The sequence below is a fragment of the Xiphophorus maculatus genome, chromosome 8, assembly GCF_002775205.1.
Source record: "Xiphophorus maculatus strain JP 163 A chromosome 8, X_maculatus-5.0-male, whole genome shotgun sequence".
Classification (NCBI taxonomy): Eukaryota; Metazoa; Chordata; class Actinopteri; order Cyprinodontiformes; family Poeciliidae; genus Xiphophorus; species Xiphophorus maculatus.
The window spans coordinates 15,850,648-15,872,685 of record NC_036450.1 but is presented as its reverse complement, the minus strand read 5'-3'; the positions used below and the strand labels follow the sequence as shown (position 1 = coordinate 15,872,685).

General features: G+C 36.0%; 1 protein-coding gene across 2 annotated transcripts in view; it reads left to right on the top strand.

The window, feature by feature from the left end:
• astn2 (astrotactin 2) overlaps positions 1–22,038 on the top strand; it is a 261,598-nt gene that overhangs the window by 228,785 nt on the left and 10,775 nt on the right. For both annotated transcript variants that reach the window (XM_023338121.1, XM_023338122.1), the window contains one exon: positions 14,355–14,496. In XM_023338121.1, the coding sequence (XP_023193889.1) occupies positions 14,355–14,496 (142 nt within the window). The remainder of the gene's footprint in view (positions 1–14,354; positions 14,497–22,038) is intronic.

Sequence of the window (22,038 nt, the reverse complement as noted above, 5' to 3'; positions counted from 1 at the left end):
AATCAACGGTATCCCCCCCTCCTCCCTTGTTTATGTAACAGCTCCATCATTGCCCGAGACCAAGAATACACCCCAATGCGTCGATAAGCTCTTATTCAAAGAGATTGAATTATATGGAGATAAACGGTGTCCTTGAGTATGGGTGCAGATAACAGATTGGAGTGACACAGCTGACTCTCTTTGTTTTGTTAATTAAAGATGACCTCATCGCTAAAAATGGACGCTGTGCACCTCCTCGTCACGAGCTTCGCCATCAGCAGATTGCAGATTGCAGGCAGGGGGCCAAAGGCTTTCTGCAGTCCTTATTCCTTTTTGCTTCCTTTCCCATTTCGCCTCTTTGCACGCACATTGTTAGTCTCTGCCTTCGCCACAGGTCTAGACTTCCCTGATTTATTTATTTTTTCTCCTCCCAATTTTTCAATAATTATGATAATCCCTCAGTGTTGCCAAAAGCTCACTAATGAATGTGTGCTGGAATTATAAAATTATTACTGAAGCAAGATAAGAATATTGCCTCTTGTCATTTGTCATTTTTTTTATTACGGGGTATTTTGTTCCTATCAGTTATAGTGAAATTGTATCTGGCACAAATTATGAGTCAGTCAAATTTGATGCTGGGATAAAATCAATTTTCAATGCATTTAAGCATTAAATCGGTATTGATTAGTCTCATTCTGTCCAGAATCAGAGCATACCAGGCGTTTAAAGTGGGAGAAACAAATACATACCCATAATAAAATGGCTTGCATTATTATAAAGACAGGATCCATAATTCAGCTGGGTTTACTGAGGGCTGTTTGTATAATTCAATGGACACATTTTGGTGTTTGTACAAGATCTTTACCCCGACTGTTCAAAACAGACAAGGAAACAAAATGTGCAAAAAGTTTTTAAATTCATTCTATTATTACGATTCAGAAAGAAAACCAAATCTATCTTTAGTCAGTCTAGTTATAGGCTCACTATCGGGGACCATATGATCAGGAATTATGGCTCAAAATTGATCCAGTGAGGTATTTTTCATGCTAGTTCTATTCAGCAAAATGTTATTTAATATTCCAGGAATTCCTCAAAAAATGTGTTATTGAATTCATGCCAATCTAGCTAGCTTACTAATGTTTTTCATTTTATTAATTCAGTTGAGTTTATATGCATAGCGCCAGTTCATGTCATCTCAAGGCACTTTACAAAAAGTAATTTCAATTCAGTTACATAAACATCCTAGTTACCAAACAGTTTCAGTTTTAGTATAGGAATTGGTTAAAAACATTTTTCTTTCTAATGAAACCCAGCAGATTTCATAGTCATTGACTTGCAGCATTTGCATCTCATGGAGCAACTGTGGACAATCACGTGCATTGTGTTGTTTACTTTGCGGCAATCCCTCGTACTGAGCATGCATGTAGCTACAGCAGACAGGAAAAACTTGACTTATTATTGTGTGTGTGCATGAACTTTTGTAAGTGTGATTCTTTACTATTGTGTGACTGAGTTTATCTTCTACCATATTGTATGTATTGTGCTGATGTTTCTGTTAGCCTTTGGATGTGTTCATGCAAATTGATGATTAAGTTAGCTTCTAATTCAAACTTTTCCTTTTATGTTTCCTCTTTCATGGCTGCAAGGTATACAACTGAAATGGCCTAACGTCTGATGTAGACGTACTTGCTTCTGGGCACACATGCTCTTAAACAGACGCAAAATAGGGACTGATATTGTTCTATTGTTGTGCAATTTTCTTTTCCAATTATCAAAATGTTTCAAATATCTTAAAATTGTTAAACATCAAAAGATTTTACCTTGAAATCATTGCTGCGCTGACTCTATTATAATACAAAATATAATACAAATAATAATCCTTAACCAAAATCACAAAAACACATTCTTTCTAATCCAGCTCCCATCTCACATTACTCCAGTCTTGCTTTCTCTTTTCTTCTTTGGTTGCCAGTAAATTTTAGAATTCATTTTACGATCTTAGTTTTTACTTTTAGGGTCCTACAATGTCAAGCGTCCCAGTATATTGCTTACTTTTCTGAAACTCTATTCTTCTTCCTGTGGACCAAGGTCAACTGGTCAGAATTTGTAGGTAGTCCCACACACTCGGTTTAAAACCTATGGGGATTGGGCGTTTTAGGCTGTTGCTCTAAGACTGTAGAGCTCCCTTGTGCTTTCTTTCTGTTGTACTGTCTCCACTCTTAAAAAGCAGCTGAAGACGTTAACCGAAAAGCTCTTAACTAATTAACTTGGTGCTATAGTTAGCTTTGTGCTTTTGCAGTAGTCTCCAGTCCGCTGGACATTCAGCATTCTAACCAAACCAGAGTTCACTTCAATCGAATTGAGACCTAGGTTTTTAGTCAGACAAGAGTTTGCTTTCTTTGTCTTCATTTGCTAATGTATTGGAGCCTTTAATTTCAGTTATGTTTTTTTTTTTTTTTACATCAAAAATCAAGAAAATCAAGCAAAACCAGGTTAAACCAATTAACGAAGGCAATATATCCAAAGCTGAATGTCTTTTATACATTTTTTAATTGATTAAAATATTAGATGCTCACATTTATGGCCCTAAAACCAGAAAATGAATTTTTTGTTAAGAGTGTATTCAGGCAAAATTTGAGACTCAGTAAAAAAAAAAAGTTTAGTGCAGTAAAACTAGACCACACGTGATTCACATCAAAATGGTGGACACAGGGGTTCATTAGTCTTTGACAAACCACAACACCTGACCCAATGTCTTGCTGTGCGGAAAGGGCAGGGGCTACTGAGCTAAGCACGGTGTCATTTTCAGGTTGTTACACTCAAAGAGTCTTGGAGTTTTGGTGGGAACTGGGAATTACCCAGTACATCAAATGGCATGTAGGAAAAATGTAGTATGTAGCTGATATTTGTTATGAATTTTACAATAATTCTGGCTGATAAATTTAGTTTGTTTTGTCAGTTTCATGACAATCAAATATGTTTTATGAAACAAACATGTTTCAACACTGAATTATCATTTTATTTTTAATATTGACTCTGTACTGGTTGACTGTGATGCTGCAATAAATACCAGTATGTCATTTCAGTGTAAGTCTTCCTGCTTTTCACATTTTGTACATCAACCAGAAACTTATTGATATTTACAACATTTTGAATCAATCCACTGGAGTTCTGGATTTTCTTTCAGTGTTGGCATTCTTTCAACAATGAGTTTTTCCTAAAAAATAAAAAATAAACATTCTTTCCATTCCACTTTCTAGTTATGCACAATTATTATTATCTGGAAATAGTATGAGTAATAATAATAATTGATAAACAACAATAACTTTATTTGAAAGCTTTTTCAAATAAAGCCCTGAACAATTACAAGGAGAAATTTTAGAAAACTATGAGGCAGGGCCATAATGGTGTTTTAAATCTTTCTAGTTAAATTATCCAAGAGGGTACAACATGGTCTCAGCCATAGTATTCATTAAATCATTCCTAAAGTTTGTTGTTTGAGCCCACTTGTATAAACCATGGCTAATAAATTGTTGTTTTTATAAAGTGAACATTCATTTTTAGCAAAGTAACAATGTGTTTGTTGGAAACATTGATTATGTAATGAGCACGGGTTCCAATAAAATAACACATGATTTCCAGTTTGCTGGGAAAATCCTACATTTAGAGGGAACAAATCAGCTGCCAGGTTTGGAATTTTATTCCCACAAGAGCCACTGCAATAATGAACCATTTAGATTTGTTTTCTTATCTCTTCAACACAGTAGATACTGGAAAAAAACCCAGCTCACTATCAAATGCAGATGGCGTTACAAATGATTGTTTAGTGTTATTGACTAAAACACACAATCAAACTTCTATTTTTAAAGGTGATACCTGAAGCCTGATTGGACAGAAATACTTTCTTTGCTTTTAAACTCTTCCACAATTGTGTTATACATCAGACCTGCTTGCTACGTCATTCTTTTCTTCTATTTCATTATACTAATGGACCATCTATGCATTTCTTTCTTGCGTTTTGTAGAGAGACATATAGGGACGGATACCACTCTAATGTCTTACTGTCCAGAAGCCACCTCTTTTATTTTTCTTGTATCTTGAGGTGCATTTAAGAAATTGAAATATAATTTGTGATGATGAACACTGCTGAAAACAAGACATCATAAAGCAAATATTGATTTAAAGATACACATCACGCAATTTCTTTCTTGCTACTCCATTTTACACAGGGACTGACAAAAATCCCTAACTAGAAATGTGGAGCTGCCTCCATTAAATATGTTCTAGCATAACTTGCTATTTTAAGGACTACAGTGAAATGAAATTTTGTTCTTTTGTTTTTATTATATGGATGTAAAGGAAAAAGGTTTTGTATTACTAGTATATTTCCAGTCTTATGCTTCACAATGTTTTGGTCCACTGTTTCTTCTTCCCGACTGCCAACACACATGTCAGTGACAGACTCTCCCTGAATATATGTCAGAGATTCCTGAGCCCCTGGAAGAACATTGTCATGGCTGTTCTTGCTTCATAATTAGCGCCAAAAACCTGTGAATGCCAGAGTAGTTTCTGAGGAGGAGGTTCCAAACGTACCCAAAATAAAAAGCACTTTCAGAGAGTTTTCTGGTTTCAAAAAGAGCATTTTATTCACTTATAAAAATAAATGACTTCATACAAAAAAAATCATAAATACATGTTAATTTTGTGGTTTAAAAACTCCTCACTCATTCACTGCAAACAATAAGCTCAACCACAGCAGCTGCTTTTGCTTGCTAATCACAGCAGGAGGCTGACCTAACAAGGAGGAGGCCCAAAGCAAAAAAAAAAACAAATAAATATCTACCATTAGCAGCACTTTGGATTGATAACATTAGTGATTTAGCAAATAATAAATACAGAACTTGTAATTCTAATAGTTTAACATTAGATTTATATAAAACTATGAATCTAATAGTTTAGATTAATCTAATTATTATTTTAATATATATTTTTATGTTAAAAAATATGCTTTTTAATATATTTTTAAAATATCCTTATAAAAATATCCTTCATATATACTGTATATATACACAGTATATCATATAAAAATGCAATATTAAAAGCATTTGTCCTCACTGTTGGACATTGAATCTGACTAACATTTTAATGTTTCAGGTTAGTATAACCAAATTAGTTCAATTTAATTAAATGTCAGAATGAAAAAAAATATGTTAATGTTGTTAAAAATGGATGTTAAAATAATTTTTTACTTTTTTCCCCTAATTTTTTGAGAATATTCTCATTCACAAGTGTACAAATACCAATATTGCTCTGCTTTTAAATTTAATAAAGTCAAAATAACATAGTTTTTTTTTATTTTTATGTTGCAGCTTTTTGATCTTTTGATAGGTTATTTCACAACATTTGAGTTAAATAGACATCTTTGGATATATTCTAAGGAAACATATCGAACACACTGCTTCCTTGTGTGACTTAATGGAAAAATCAAAGGAATCAGGAAGAATATTTTGGAGAATTGTGATCCGCAGGTCTGGTTCATCCTTGTGTACCACTTGCAGATGCCAAAAGTTCATTTGTGCAAACAATTCTATGTGAACCAAAGCAGGAAACTTTAATGAGATACTGGCTGAACATGTTTTAAGAGTGTCCTCATATGGTACTCGAGGTTTGTAAACTAAAACAAACTATGTTCTGGCATTGAGGGAATATGCCACTCAGGGAGCAGGAAGCCATTATCAAAATAACATAACATTTCAGATTGCAGTTTGCAACAAACTCAAACTGGCCATTACAACCTTTCGCAAATTTAGAGGAGGAAGGGGGAAGCTTTCAAGCCTGAGAATACCGTCCCAACTATAAAGTATGAGAGTGGCGCCATCATATTGTGCGGGTATTTGGCTTCAGGAAGAACTGTGTAAATTCTTTACAGTTTAGAAAACATCAGCAGGAGACAACTTTAGGGGCAAATTTGGAAACACATGCTATCGCTTGGGCACAAATGGGTCTTCAGGAGGGACAATGACTGTAAGTGTACCTCAGAACTACTGTTGTTAAAGTCTCTTGCAGTAATAGCAAAAGCACTGGTGTGACTTTGACCAGATCTTCACCAGTCATCCTCTCTTTCCTCTTAACCTTGTATCTACAAAATTAAAATAATTTTGTCAACCCTATCTGATCTAAAACAGGAAAAGTCCAATCTGTTTCAATGTCAGACAGTGAGAAAACTGCTATAGGTCTATTTTATGCAGATTTGTAAATATTCTTCAACTGACTGTACTTAAACCTATCATAATATAGTATTTTTTTTTAGTTCAGTTTATTACTTTTGTTTATTGCGTCATATTTTAATAATTATTCTAGTGGTTTACTTTGCTTCAAAATCGTGTTGTGTGTTTGTGAGACATGATTTTTGTCAGAATTTGTAATTGTCTGTGGCCACTATTAAATCTTAATTGTCTTCCATTGTCAGAAATTGAATTCATTATTTAGTACTTAATAAATGCCCACTAAGGTAATGGTCTCTAAAATATTATGTGCTTAACTACGTGATGAAAACATTGTACTGCTTTGCACCGTGGTGAATGTAAATTATATTGGGTTATCATCCTGTACTCTTTAAATTGGTTTAAGGTGTTGTACATGAGAGCATTATGAAGTACACTTCCTTTTACAAAGCTACATTAATATATACTGTATCCTCGCAGGCTACTCTGTCAGGTTAGACCAAGCAACTGTCCTTTTACATGACTTTTAAAAAAATGGTCAGTTATGTGTAACTCGGTAGATCTAGTACTTTTCACAGTTTTTTATTGTTGCCATACCATTCATTGTACCTGAATATTTGAATTTGTTTTGCTTGTTCTTATGCTATGGTGGCTTACTCCTCCTACATGTTAGTGAGTGCACATATCTGCACAAAGTTTACTATGTATGCTTGCAAGAGAGAGAGGCAGAAAGGCGGTGTTGTGCGGACGCAGTGCGGGGAGTGGAGGACTGAGTGCTGACAGTTTAACAGAGGAGACCATCGCAGGTTTGGCAGCCCACAGGAAATATAAAGCTTGTGATTTGTTCGTTAATAAAAAGCTTATGTTTTGTTTGTTTAAAAACAGTGCTATTGCCTTTACTAAAAGAAGGTTGAGTCAGGAAAGAAGGCGTAGTAAAACAAAGGCTATTTTGACTGCAAACTGTCAATGTTGTAGGCCATTACTTATATGATGAGTTAGAGTATTTATACAAAAACATAAACACAACACTTTTTTTTGCTCCCACTTTGTCATGAGCTCAACTGAAACAAACAAACCGCTTTCTAGACACAGTATTTCTCTCAAAAATCTGTTAGCAAACACTTCACCTTTACTCAGATAATCCATCCCACCTCACAAGTAAAGCGTAACAAGATGCTACCTTGTGTACCTCAGGCAGATCAAAATAAAAGGCCAATGTTAAATGTGCAGTTTAGACACACAGTTTGAGTTTAGTTCATGACTAAATGGAAGAAACAAGTGTTGTGTTTATATTTATGTTCAGTCTATTTTCAGGAAGACTGATCAAGCACCTGCTGCTAGATTTGTATCTGAACAGAACTGAGCTAATGACTTCAGTGAAGCAAAAGGACCTCACTAAGAGTTTTTTTTTCTCTTGTGCTACTTTCACTCAAATTTCCTCTTTGAGGGAAAAAAAAAACCCCTTGAACCCAATAACCTGTAGAGTTAACGCATATACTTACTAAAACACACATATTCAGACACACACACATAAGTTAACGATTGTGGCAAAGACACACAGCCTGGATTTAGTAGTCAAACTGAAATAATATGTTTGTGATAACAATTTTCCTGGGTGAGCCTGTAACTTTGCAGAAAATCCCACACACAGTTTAGTGTGGACATGGAACTGAAAACAACATACCTTTATGTGTGAAATGTTTCATACATTAGGATATCTCATTATATGTGCAGATTATTAAAAATAGATGTTCACATTTTGATCTCTAACTTTTTTGTTTCTCTGTACAGGCAACACACCAAAAAATAACATTGTTTTGAAAATGTATGCCAATATAATAACTTCAATCCATCTGGTCTGGGAAAAGTTTGCCCTGTTTTTTTTACACCCAGCTTCCAGCTATTTGAGAAATGTCATGTTCATATTTCATTTAGTATGCTGAGTAATAATGTTCTAAACATATGAACCTGATGTTGTTTGACGATTTTTAGTTTTAGCCAATGGTTTGGGGAGATAAGAAATGTTAACTTTTGTCTTTTAATTTATATTATTTATTTATATTAGTTGAAACTTTCAGTATGGTATAATAATGATGTTAAATGTCTATATATCCAAATGTGTTAGAAAAACACACAGACTGTCATGGGGTGCTGCAATGTTATGTTTTTTACCCCCCCTGCCACCTAATGTATTCCATGCTGGGCTGGGAGGAAGAATCTCCCCTCCTATGCCCACCACACCCCTGCTTTCTCGTGTTTAGTTATGCGCTGAAGTTCTTGAAAAGGGTATTCCTTGTTTTTATAGCAAATTTAGGCCAGTCTAGGTCAGGAACTGTTGATTTTTCTGGGCCAACACAGCCGTTTGAGAAATCTTATATGACATTGGTCTTTAAAATAAACATGACTTGACTCTGTTTGTGACTGCAGCGTAGTAACAAAGCCTGAGTTTGTTTGAATCAGAGCGGTTTCCTCTGTACACTGTCTGTCAGTCCAACTCGTCACATTCCTGTGATTTGCTATTATTTGTTCTTTATTCTGCTTATTTTAGCTTCAGCTGGCATTTGTCATGAGGTTTTTATCGCAATGTAAGCTGCAGAACACAAAATAGCTTTTACCGTAATAGAATTTCAAGAGGCTTAATTTTTGCCAGCTGTGAGCTGTTTTGGCTTTGGTATCTACAGAAATGTTGACGGACCACAGGCCTGCCCTTGTGGAACCCCTTTAGCGGGTACAACTTTAAATGCTGTACTTCTGGGTGGGTTGAAAACATTATTCTAGAGTTAATGAATAGAACTTTGATTATCATTAGCAAATTCCTATACTCACGTGCTTATAAGCAACCAGCTTGGGTGCAGTCAAATTTTAAAGTCCTCAGTGGAAGTGAGCAAACAACCACAAATGCAGCCTTACGTGTTGGCCAGTATGTGTGCCAGTGACTTGTAAAAAAACACTTACAGTTCAGCAGTGGAATTGTTTTTGCATGTGTGAGCACATTCAATTCATCATCCTGGTTTGCTCTACATTCAAGCTACCCCTCTCATTTCTCATGGCTTGTGATCATAAATAAGAACAGTTATGTTCATCTAATCAATGCTGGCTGAAACAGAGGATTGTTTTAGGTGATTATTAAATAAATCCTTCCGTGAAATAACAAATAGTACCAGCTTTTCTAGTAGTTTGTGCTACTTTGTTCAATGTGAGAAACTCTTAAGTTTCACTTTTCCCTATGATTTGGCATCAAGTGTTTCCAAACAATAGGACAGACTGAAGATGTTTGAAATGCTTTATTTCAAACATCTTCAAGTTACTTGTTCCACTTATTGTCTTTTCAGTTCCTCAGATTGGTACAAGCCAGCCTCGCTTCCTTGCGGTTGTGACGAAACTTGGCTTTATGTACAGTAGACCTCAAAAGTTTACACACCCTATTATAGTCCTTGCTTTTGATGTAAAAATAAGACCATAAAGTATTATGGTCTTATTGAATTTTTTTTATAAGGAAAATAATGATAATGCAACAACCTAAGTACACACACTTTTCAACTAATATTTTGTGGATGCACCTTTTGATTTAATTACAACATTCAGTCTTCTTTTGCAGGAATCTATCAGCGTCTTACATATTTAATTGACAATATTTGTCTAATCTGCCTTGCAATTAGCCTGGTCATGGCCTTCCTGTGCAATTTCCCTTGAAAAAAGGTCTTCCTTCAGGCACACTGTGGGCTGTCTCTAATTGACCTGGATTCTCTCTGGTCATTTTTGGACCAGGCCAATCAGCAAATAGAAAGAGAGATTTTGAACAAGAACGTTGATTTTCTGCACTGTTTTAGCATTGTAGTTTGCCTGTAGTTTTAGCAAAGCTAATCAGTCTGTGTTGACAATGCTTCCAGATATTGAACTAACATTAATAGCTGCCTTGTTTGAATCTGCACTTCTCTGTACACAGTGGAGGAAAGTTTATCTGAATGTAAGAATGTCTTTTGTCCACAGCCCCCGTCCAGTGACCCCACACATTTTTGATCTGATTTAGTTCTGGATTATGCAGTCCAAATCCTTCCTTTTCTTTTAATGCAGTTATTCAGTTTTTATTTGGATGGGTTCTTGGACACTGTGATGCAGAAAAGGTCATCTAAAATAAAAATAAACAAACAACCCAAAAAAAACCGTATTCAGAAGCTTTCCGAAGTTCATTTACAGTGAAGAAGAGAAACTCTAGAGTGTAGTCCCATTATTTTTTTTAAACTCTTTTGCAGTATTCAGTTTAAACATTCTCTCACAATTTTCTTTCATTTTAACCAAACATAGCTATTTTTTTTGGAAGAAAAAAAATCCATATTTCATCTTTACTCTGTACTCCAGACATATTTAAAATACAGAAAATTGTTTTTAAATGTAGACCCCCAACCTTCAGTGATAATTGATATATACTGTATATATTGATTAATGAAGTTTTTTGTTTGTTTTTTTAAGTTGTGAAAAAAAGCAAACGCATATAACTATTTTATTGTAGAATAACATGCTTTTTCAATAGAAGGGTTAATATGAAACAAAAAAAACACTGATTATTACATTCATAGCTCATCTTATCTATAAAAGGTATTTATTATGATTTGGATTTTAATTCAGATCTCAACAAAACAATATAATAAAACTTTTGCTTAGTTTATTTTTTAAGTAAAAATGCATTCTGAACAACATCCATTTTTGTTCAATACTAAGCCACCTCACAGTAGACTTAAACATTTGATGACTAAAGGCTATATTGCGGCTTCCAAACCTTTACCATATCCAACTTTATAATAAAATAAAGTGTGCATTTTGCTATACGAGCAGGCAAGAATAGCCACATTAAACACTACAGAAACTTCTCTTAGACCCATCATTGGAAAAGAAAAAGACGTCACATAAGTGTTGAGACCGTAACTGAAATCCACAACAACTTTTTGCCAGCTAAAGCAAGCACTACCTTCTTATTAGGATGATCGATCAGAACAATCAAGCTTCATTGTGCCATATATCATTGATGAGATAAATGTGCAACAGAGAAAATAAATTACAAGCAGTCACCTGCTGATTAATGCACATCCTGACCTGCAACACTTTCATTGTTTGTCATTGTCTGTATCATCCATATTAGAGTAGTTATCTTGACTACTTACCTTCTGGATCTTTGCACGGCCATTGAAATAGTGCAGACTAATACAGAGTTTCAATAGTGTGCTGTCTGGGACAGAGACTGTGTGTATCTGCATTATAATAGCACAGCCATTAACATTACCACTCAGAACGTAGAAAATTACCTTTAAAGATGCATTTTTCTTGTGAAAAAAAAGTTCAGAATTTCTCCCACATTCTTTCATTTCATTCAACTGCATTACAAAAAAAGACAATAAAAACAGACACCAACTCCAGGACAAGATTTTCATTGTCTTTTCATATACGTATATATTGTATATGCAGCTGAATGAAATGAAAGAATATGGGAGAAATTTGGAACTTTGACAAAAAATTTAAAATAAAGGAGCATCCTCATTTGGAGAGCTATATGGCTAATGTTTAACAACTTGAGATGTTATGATAAATTGTGAATATACCTGTAATATTTTTTCTAATCAAAAGACTATTATTTTTAACACTCATTTTAAATATTTCTTTTGTTTTCAAGTCTTTAGTCTTGCCTTTTCCTAACTCTATGAGCTATTGCACCTGCACCCCCATTCTTGATCACTCAGATCAGCTGACCAGCTGCTTATGGAGGTGCCAAAGACATGGCAAAAGCTCAGGGGAGGTCAGGCTTTTGCCACTGCAGCTCATGAATTATGGAACACTTTCCCGTTGCAATTTATAAAAGTCTCTTCACTAGCCATTTGTAAATCTGCTCTTAAGGCACCCCTTTCCTCTTTGGTTTTTGACCCAGTATAAATTATTAACTTTATTTAGATTTTTTTCTTGCTTGTAATATTTTCTTGTTTAAACTTTTTCTTAGATTTTTTTATATACAGTATATATATTGATCAATTAATTTATTTTACATTGTAATATTTTTATCGTACAAAAAATTTTGATATAAAACTTTAATATGCTGAACAGAATGTACTTTTTTGGTCGGTATAAGTACTGAGCAAAAAGTACATAAAAAAGTACTTTTTGTTCAGTACTTTAGGTCGTGCCTGCTGTTTTTAAAGTGCTTTATAAGTAAAGTTTGCTTGACTTGATTTGATTTGGCTGGCAATAAATATTGGCTTTCTTGTCACTGGATGCTTTTAACATCACTTCCACTGTAATTGAGTTCTCTGTAGGGCTTTTCACAATGCAGTTCCTCAATAAAGACTTGGTCCTCTATAAGCCATCTTAACTTTTTGAGTCAACTACTCAAGTCAGTCACATTATTACAGAACCAGTGACCAGCAGCAACTTTATACCTGCTTGACAAATCAGCTCTATAATTACCTATGGCAGTGAGTAGAAAGTGTAACAGCAGCAGATTTCAGCTCTCCATCCCTTGGATAATTCACATAAACAAGAATGCATTTCAGACCTGGCTTTAATATTTCTTCTTCAATAGTCAAATGTTGTCAGATGTAATTGGTTAAATGCTCATTTTGACATTACTCTAAATACCCTATTTTGTGATGTACTATGTTAGAAGTATACATAATCAAGTGATGGCATCTGTTGATATTGAATTAAAACTGAAATATTCTTCTTTGCATTACAAATACATTGGTTCTTAAAATTGTATATTTATTAAATAACCCAACAGACATTATTTCTTTATTGATGGAGACAGAATGTCAGCATAGTGTAGCACCAGGTTGAACAACATTATCATCAGGTCGCCATGATATTTGCATAGCACTCAGATAAATTTCATAGCAGTGACATATATGTAGTACATATGGCATTTCCAAGTAGTAACGCGTATGTAAAACAGAATAATAAAACAAACAAACAAAAAAAAACCCAGTGGCAACTCAGAAATAATTTGAGATCACATTTTGGATGCTACGGTAAAAAATATATGGAATGGTGATGCTGGAACACTATTTACCTATAGCTGCATACTTCATACACCAGATAAACACCAGGCAGCAATGTAAAAGTGCAGCAAGGGTATCACATCATATTCAGGGATCTAAATGTACATACTCTATCTATATATTCAGAGGGTGGACCGATACTAAATTTAGTGTGGCACCAATCTTCCATGTCTTACATATACATCTTATTTTAGAGTTGTGAAAATTTTAAAATCTATCTAAGTAACTCGACTGTCTGAAAAGGTTGGGTTCTTTGAAAGAATAACCCTGCCACAGCTTTGGAAGGTGTTCAGGGGCAACTTCCTATATACAAAGCTCTTTCTGTAAAAAGGTCAACTCATTCATTTGTGTAACTCTTTTTCCTTTCCTTTTGCAACCTTTTCTTACCATCCCCTTGTGCCCCACCAGCCAGACTTACTCCATCTGTTTATAAGTTGGCCCATGTATCATAAGCTAAAACGAAGCTGCCCTTTACCTCATGTAGAAATAGCTGGAAATCCAACAATTTGAGTACTTTAAACTATTTTGACAGGTCTCTCTTTTTTTCCACCAGCCCTGTGAGTACTGGAAACTGGTGTTGTGAGAGTCAGTGTCTGAATGAACAACTGTTCGTTGCTTGCCTTTCCTGTAAGCTGACAAGAAAAATATTTCACAGCTTACACAGCACTGTTTTGTGAGACACCAGTGTGCTTGGTGGGATGTCATTGTAACAGTACAGTGTATGTGTCTGTAAAGGAAAGAAATCTTTTTGCTTTTTTTTTCAGAATCTATAATGTTTTGTGCAGGGGTTTCATGTCATGTTTAATTTAACCTTGGGTTTGCAGCTGCTTGTATAGCTCCCACAGGACCAAGCTGAGACAAAACATACAAAACAGAGGGAAATGATACAATTAATATGAAGGAAACAGCTACTAGACTAAACATAGAATAACTCTTGTGTCTGCTACTTGTTTGTTTCTAAATGTTAAATGCTGCTGTATTCATTAAAACTAAGTTACTATTGAAAACTGATTAAGCAACATGGGGAAAGTCAATGAACTTATTTGTACATTTTTGAAACTGTATTCATTCTTCATTTAAAAGATTTTTTCTCATCCTATTTCTATACTAGGTGAGGTTCTGAGCTTGATGGATGATGTATTCTCTGGTTTGAGCTCATCTTGTGTTGTTGCGGGAAAAAGGACCGGAGATCACCCCCAGTCTGTGGTCTATTCGGTTGTCTTCAAGTGCCTGGAACCTGACAGTCTCTACAGGTAAGTCTATATATGCCATTAGGCTTTGACAAATAATGCAGAGCCATTCAGCTGCAATGATGTTCATTATCCTCCCTTTGTGCCAGGTTGGAGAAAATTGTAGCAAAAAAACCCATTTTAGGTAAGGAAGAGGAAGCAAGAAAACATGGAATGGAAAAAAAAACAAAAACATTTGTTTAACATTCACTGTCATCTATTAATCAGTTGAATTATTTGTTATTCACCTGCAGTATAACAACTTAATGTCTTAAAACATGTACTGCATAAACCCTGGCTGAAGAGGAAACCTCTGTTAAACTGACTCTAGGTGGTCATAAATCACCAGTTCGGCCTGGCATAAATTACACATTTGAAAGCTTTCTTAAATTAAACTCACTTGCAAAAACAGAGGGGAGTTGAATTAGAATTTTCTGCCACCTTGTTATTAACGTTAAAAGGTAGAAATAATAGTACAAAAATATTGTGACTTTAATCCAAAACCTTCAAAAATATTGGTATGCATCAAGACTCACAAAAACTAGATTTTTACATGAATTGTCAAAATTGACTTTTTCCCTGCCATCAGTGTCTAGCCTTAAACACGGCCAGCCCTTTTCCTTGTAGAACTGTTAGGATTTTAAAACTTGTTTTTCCTTCAAATAGTTAGCCCAAATATTTAGATAATTATTTGGTAGAACTGGATTTTCAACTATATGACTTGCCTCGAATACCTCAGAGGTGGGTCTGTGACTGACTGGAAACATATTCCATGTGTTACTCTACTTCTTGACTATTGACCACTAGAGATAAGCATCACTGGCAGCCCTACAACCCAAAACAAGATTAGACAGGTATAGAATCTGCGTGGATTATTTTGTGTCAATATTGCCAAGTTTACCTACCCAGGCAAAAGGAAGTACCACTAACAGCACTTTCTTTCCTGGTTGTTTACTTTTCCTCTAGCAAATGTTATTTTGTTTCAAAAGAGTGAATTTCCTTACCTTCTCCTGACCAACAGCTGGGTTGAGTTAAGCCGGGAAGCATACTTAGTCTGAACGTGGTCGATGCTTCCGTTCTTTTATGTTCTCTTTAGTCAGAGGTTTTAGTGAATACAGAAGGGTCCTTGTTAAATTGCAGTGTTAATTACATTCAAAAAACAAACTAACCGCATCATGTAATGCCTTCATAACGTGCTGCAGTAGGTTGTTACAGTGATATCACAGTGGTACACATCATGTATTTACAACTTGAATGTTACAGAGTAAGTCTTGAGTAGTTGGACATACCGAGAGGTGGAAAGAAAATAATGTGAATTAGATTTAGACTTTTGGTTTCATATTTACGTCACTGAAACTATATGGATATTCTTTTGGCACCCAAAACTACAACAGTGTTTTGTGGTATGAAAAAGTTTTCTTTAATCATTATTTGATTTCATATCACTTACTTTAAAGGAGGACTCAGAATAACACAGTGGATCTGACTCTTAAAGGACAAGGTTTCACAATCCCTCAGAGAGCAAGTAGAACACTGCTCCCCCACCCCACCTACATTATTGATACTATTTCTGTATTTGCTATTGCTATACTTGGGGTTCCATTCATATATGTTTCACTAGTGTTGTGGGGTTTACCTGTTTTATCATATGTTGTAAAGCAATATATGATGTGAGGTTTCAGCTGCGTTGCCATTTACATTGCCTCAAACATGAGCTACTTTCGGCTGTGACCGCAGTTTAGCCTTCTGTCAAAAAACTACTAGAGAAAAGACTGTGGGACTGGAGCATCTTTAAATCCAGCCCATGAAAAACCCAAATTAAAATCATGGTAATACATCCTTTTTTTTTTACTTTGCTTGGCCCTGACTCTGTCTCTTTACTCACCATAATTTTATCCATGAAAAATCAAACCTTTGTGTTTCTGACATAAGCTTGGTGAAGCTGGCTAAAATGTTTAGAGTTGCTACTGTTTTTTAATTTATTTCTCGTGTTGAGCTCTGGTGCCCCACAGGCAGGGTGGGGGAGGCAAAATCCACAACTTGAAAAGGCCCGTCATAAAAAACTATATAAAAATGTTGCAAAACAACTTGCTTAAAAAAGGTATTGAAGGTTAGAAGAGAGAAATTCAGGAGGAAATTGAAAAGTGATCATTTAAGCCAAGGTTGTTTTTGCCATGATGAATTACAAAATAAATACAGATGACAATCCATCAGCTGCAGTAATTTGAAAAAAGCTGTAATCAGCAAATATCTAGGCCTTTGTCTATTTTAAGAGCCCTGTGCAGCATGATGTACGTTAGACAGCACCACAAAGCTCAATAATTATCATAAGGCTGATACAGCAAGCTTATAAATCACTGTCAACAAGAATTAAGATTACAATGTAGTAATCGTTTTTATTTTTATATTTATCATACAAGGATATGCTACTTAGAATGGACAATGCAGACTTTTGGTTGGTCTCTGATTTGCCTTTCTCTTGAGTACTATTTGTCCCCACTATGTTCTGAAATTAAGCTGAAGTACCAACAACTATGAGGGAAGCAGACAAGACCCAGATGTTGTTGTGGCTGTCACTGGACACATGAAACACAATTGCATCTCAACTGTGCTTGTCTTCTCAGGTTTTGTTTCACAGTGTCTTGGTGCATTAAAGCCTTGGTTTGTTGTGAAACAGTTTCAATGTCTTTACGCAAGAAACAGCCACAACTGAAATCTTTCGGAAACCATAATCATGTAGACTTGAGCTCATTCTGTTCCCCTAACAAGCACTGCAATGAAAATCACAACTTTGGTGTAGCAAAGGCCTTTCTGGTGGAAAGTGGAAAGTTGAAACAGGAGTTCTATAAAATTGTCTCTTATGCCAGTACTCTTTGATTTACTTTGGTAAATAACATTAGTCAGTAAATGTCTCAGTATGCACAGTACATGACAGGGATCAAAAAATGGCCCTGACCCTTCTGGAAGTGAATGTGAATGTCAAAGAAACATTGCTAAAGATGTTTTTTTCAGTGTTTTATGAAAAACACAATTATGTTAATTTAAAGACCACATATCCTTAAAAAATAAAGCGCTACTCATTGAAATGTCACTTTATGCTATGAAAAACAAAGAGATAATTTCACTGGTGTCATATTTCTGGTTACCAGTGATAAAGCATTCATTTGCCCAAAACAATGTTTCATTAATATTATGTGATAATAACTGTAAGTTGTAACAACTGCAAACTGTAATCTTATGGGAAGCTAAAATGGCAAGTTGGACACCAAACAATCATCTTAGTGGACACTTGGTATCCATTTTTCAATGAAGATGGCGCCGGCGCAGCTGGCTGCCTGCAGACGTAGCTGTGTTTGTCCGTGTATATTTGCTGTAACCGATTAAGGATCCGTGCTTGAAGAACCCATGGATCATCAGTTGGGCTTTCCACAATGGCTGGATGTGGTTCTGTCGATGTTCTCCGCGTTCTTCTGCTACTTTTTATACTCTTGGTTGCGGAGAACCCCGCCGAGCGGAGTAGCGGCATTGTGTGCTCGCGTGAACGGCTGATTGCGCTGTGTGGGCCTCTGCTGCTGCCCGGAGACAGGCCTGTGGTCCCAGTGGAGTTACGGCGGAGACGACGGGGCTGCGGGTCTGGAGTTAAACGGAGGTAGAAGAGGAGATGGCGCAGGCCAGCGATACCGGCGATTATCGTGGGGAACGTGAGGTCTTTGGGAAATAGGACAGACAAACTCACGGCGCTGGTTAGGACCCAGAAGGAGTACTGGGAGTGCAGTATCTCTGCTTCACGGGAAACCTGGCTGCACTCGCTTATTCCGGAATACAGCTTGGAGGTCCCTGGATTTTCCTTGGTGCGCGGGGACAGGGACTATTCCAAGAGTCGGAAGAAGAAGGGCGGCGGGATTGCACTTTATGAGAGTGACAGGTGGTGTAATCCCGGTCATGTTAACGTGAAGGAACAGATTTGTAGCCCGGACATTGAACTTCTGGCTGTGTGAATGCGGCCGTGTTATTTACCGAGGGAGTTTATGTCCGCCATTTTGATCGCTGTTTACATTTCCCCATCAGCTGATGCAGCGGTGGCCTGTGACATCATCAGCTTTGCCACAGCCAAAATCCAGACTCAACACCCAGATGTTGTTATTGTGTCTTGTCTCTTGTCTTGTCTTGTCGCTATGCTGTAACTGTGAAGTAATTTCCCTGCTGGGATGAATAAAGTACTTCTATTCTATTCTATTCTATTCTATTCTATTCTATTCTATTCTATTCTATACCAAAAACAGACCATAAGGGCAATTCTCTCTCTTACGCATACACAGTATGTGCACAAGCAGTAGTTTTATACACAAATTATACATGACTTTACAGGCCAATATGATTATCCATGTTTTAAGTCTGACTGATTAAAATAAGTCTTGTAATAATTTCCTAAGTTGAGCATTTCTGCACTTTTGGCTACAATTTCCCCAGCTAATATTTAGTGAAGATGTGTCTATAAACATTTTTAAAATTTCTAAATAGTATCCATTGCAACTGTTTTACACTGGGAGTACCAGGGTTTCGACCTCTCCCCTGAAGTCCCGAAAGAGGGTCAAAAGACCTGAGTCCAAACTGACGATTCTGATGGCTCAAATTAGCATCCCTTTATCAATTGTAAACGTGGCCATTGACCGTCAGGCCAGAAAGGAGGAGTGGAAAATCATGCAAAACTGGTTATAGCTAAAATAACCAAATATAGCTAAAATCCTTCAGGTCAGTCGACCCGTCTCTGGGCTCCAAAGGTAGAAATGTTAACATAGGACCCTTCTCTGGTACTCACAGTGTTTAACTACTTTTTTTTTTTTTACATTTTTAGTTGTTTTAATTTACAATTTTTAACATCATCCCAAAATATTTTTACTGTATGAGCTATTATCCTTGGTGTCATTTCAGTGTCTTTCTGACTGCATTCTAATTCCCCCCACCAACACCATCAACAAAACCACCCACCATTATCTCACTCTCTCTCACACACATCAACGTCTCTTCTCCATTCATAAAACATCCCTCTTCGTGAACATTTTGGCTACCTCTTTTAGTGTTGACAGACACTAATTTGTCATCTTTCCTAATCTGTCTCTTGATCGTATCTCTCTCTTCATTCTCCTTTGATGAATCCCCATATTTCTGCTCCTTCTCCAGCCCTGAACCTGGTACATAGTTGAACTTATAATGCCAATAGCAAACATATTGATTATTTTGGCACATATTGCTCCTTCCACTTTCAGGCTTTTTAGCCTTTTTTCCTCACAGATTCTCTCTCCCCTATTGCACTTTTGTGGTTTGTCAATCACTACTCATGTCTCTCTAACTCCAGTCAGCAAAATTTGATCACTTTGGTGGAACAGAAGAGGGGGTGGGACAAGGAGGGTTCAGAGATTTTATTGGATTAGTCAAATGTCCTTCAAGAAAATGAACCAACAGGATGATGCGGTTGACAACAATTATTTATAATATACTTTTTTGTTGAAATTATGACAGCCCCAGGCCAGCCAAGAGATGAGAATTGACTACCTGAGCATGGCCTGTTGTGCCGATGGATAGTCCACACCTGGTATATGGTTTACTCTTGTCTGTCCTCAGTCCATTTTGTTTTTACATAACATGCTTCTCTGATTATGATTATTTTCTTCTAAAACAATTTGAAGTTCTATTTTGTCTCCAACATCTTGCATCCACATCTATTCTATAATCAGGTTTGACACAAGGTTGGAATCACTATCATGTTGTAACACTGATATTTTCATCTTTCAACTACAGTATATAGATAAATAGTTGTCAAACTGTTTTATCATAAGTAACACCTCAGAAAATACTGAGGTTTCCATATAACACCATATTTATAGACTTTAGAACAGCAACACAACAGCACTTAAACATTTTTTAATTTGTTGTGTTTTTCTTCACAGAGAACCAAACAAGAAAGCAGTTTATTCTTATCCAGTAGAACTGAATTCTTGGTTTAAGGGTATTATGTAATTTAGCATTCCATTAAAAAAAAAATGCATTGGAACCAACCCTGACCTCAAAATCTAATATGGCTGTGTAAACTGTATTGACCACAGTAATAAACATTTTATTTGCACTCATTAAACCTTTCTCACACAGAATTCTTTGCAACCTCTGTTAGTGAACTTTCCATTATTGTTGCATACATAATTTGCACATAAACCCATTATTACTTTGTATTGTTAGTAGGGCCAAGCTTTATACAAAGCACAGCAGTTACCAAATACTTCTAGTTTCTCTGCCTGCACAACGAACATAAGTCAGGTTTGATCTCATTCCCAGATGCACCGTGGTATTTTACAATTAAATAAGTATCCAACAGCACTTGTTTTTAGCTGTGGTAAATTTCAGTTGATCATTGGAGTTCCTGAAATATTCTCCATTCTACATTTCACTTTGAAGTGAATACTTCTTTACTTAACAATATATCTTTTTTTATTGTTGGATCTGGATTATTATCTACATCAGTTAAACAATCTTATAAATGGTCCACAGCACAACGTTTTCCAAGCATTCCGGCTTGGTACACGTACCATTGTTTGGTACGTGTACCATTGTTTGAGATCAATGGACCTAAGAGGTTGAAGTGACATAAAGTTAAAGAATTTGCTGGTACTCTTCCATCTTTGTTGTCCATCCAGGCTGAGCAAAGCTGACAGTTAACATAATGCTACCACCACCATGCTTGACAGTTAGTGCAATATTGTTGAGTTTGGACTACTCTAATTGATGCAAATGTAGTTCCCTGTCTATGTATTTAGATAGCTCAATCTTTGTCTTATCTGTCAAAGTCAGCTTTATATCATCTGAAAGACATTTCCTGGATTAAATTGCTAATGTCCCAGCAAGATCTAGAGAAACTTATACATGCATTCATCTTTAGTCGAATTGATTACTACAATAGTGTCTTCGCAGGTCTGTCTAAAAAAACAATAAGACAGTTGCAGCTGATCCAGAATTCTGCTGCTCTTGTTCTCAATAAAATCTGGAAGATAGAGCACATTACCCCAATTCTAAAGACCTTCCACTGGCTCACTGTAGCTCAGAGAATAGACTTTAAAATACTTCTGTTAGTTTATAAATCACTGAATGGTTTAGCACCAAAATACATTAAGGATCTGCTGCTGTTGTATCAACCGTCCGGACCATTCAGGTCTCCTGGTACTGGTCTGCTCTGCATCCCCAGAACCAGAACCAAACATGGAGCGAATGGCATTCAGCTTCTGTGCACCTCAAAACTGGAACAAACTTCAAGAAAATTGCAAAACAGCTGAAACACTGAGTTCCTTTAAATCAAGGGTAAAACCCCACTTGCTTAGAGTTGCTTTTGAACTATAATAAACAGAACATTGACCAACATATGTAATGTGTATCAAATATTTTGATCATGGCTCTTGACAAAATGTCTGAGCCATGTCATGTGTTATGAGCAGCAAAATGTCTATTAGTTTTTACAACTGGTGACTATGATGCGTTCATTAAGGTTTTTCTTTATATTTTCACAATGAACTCCCTTGT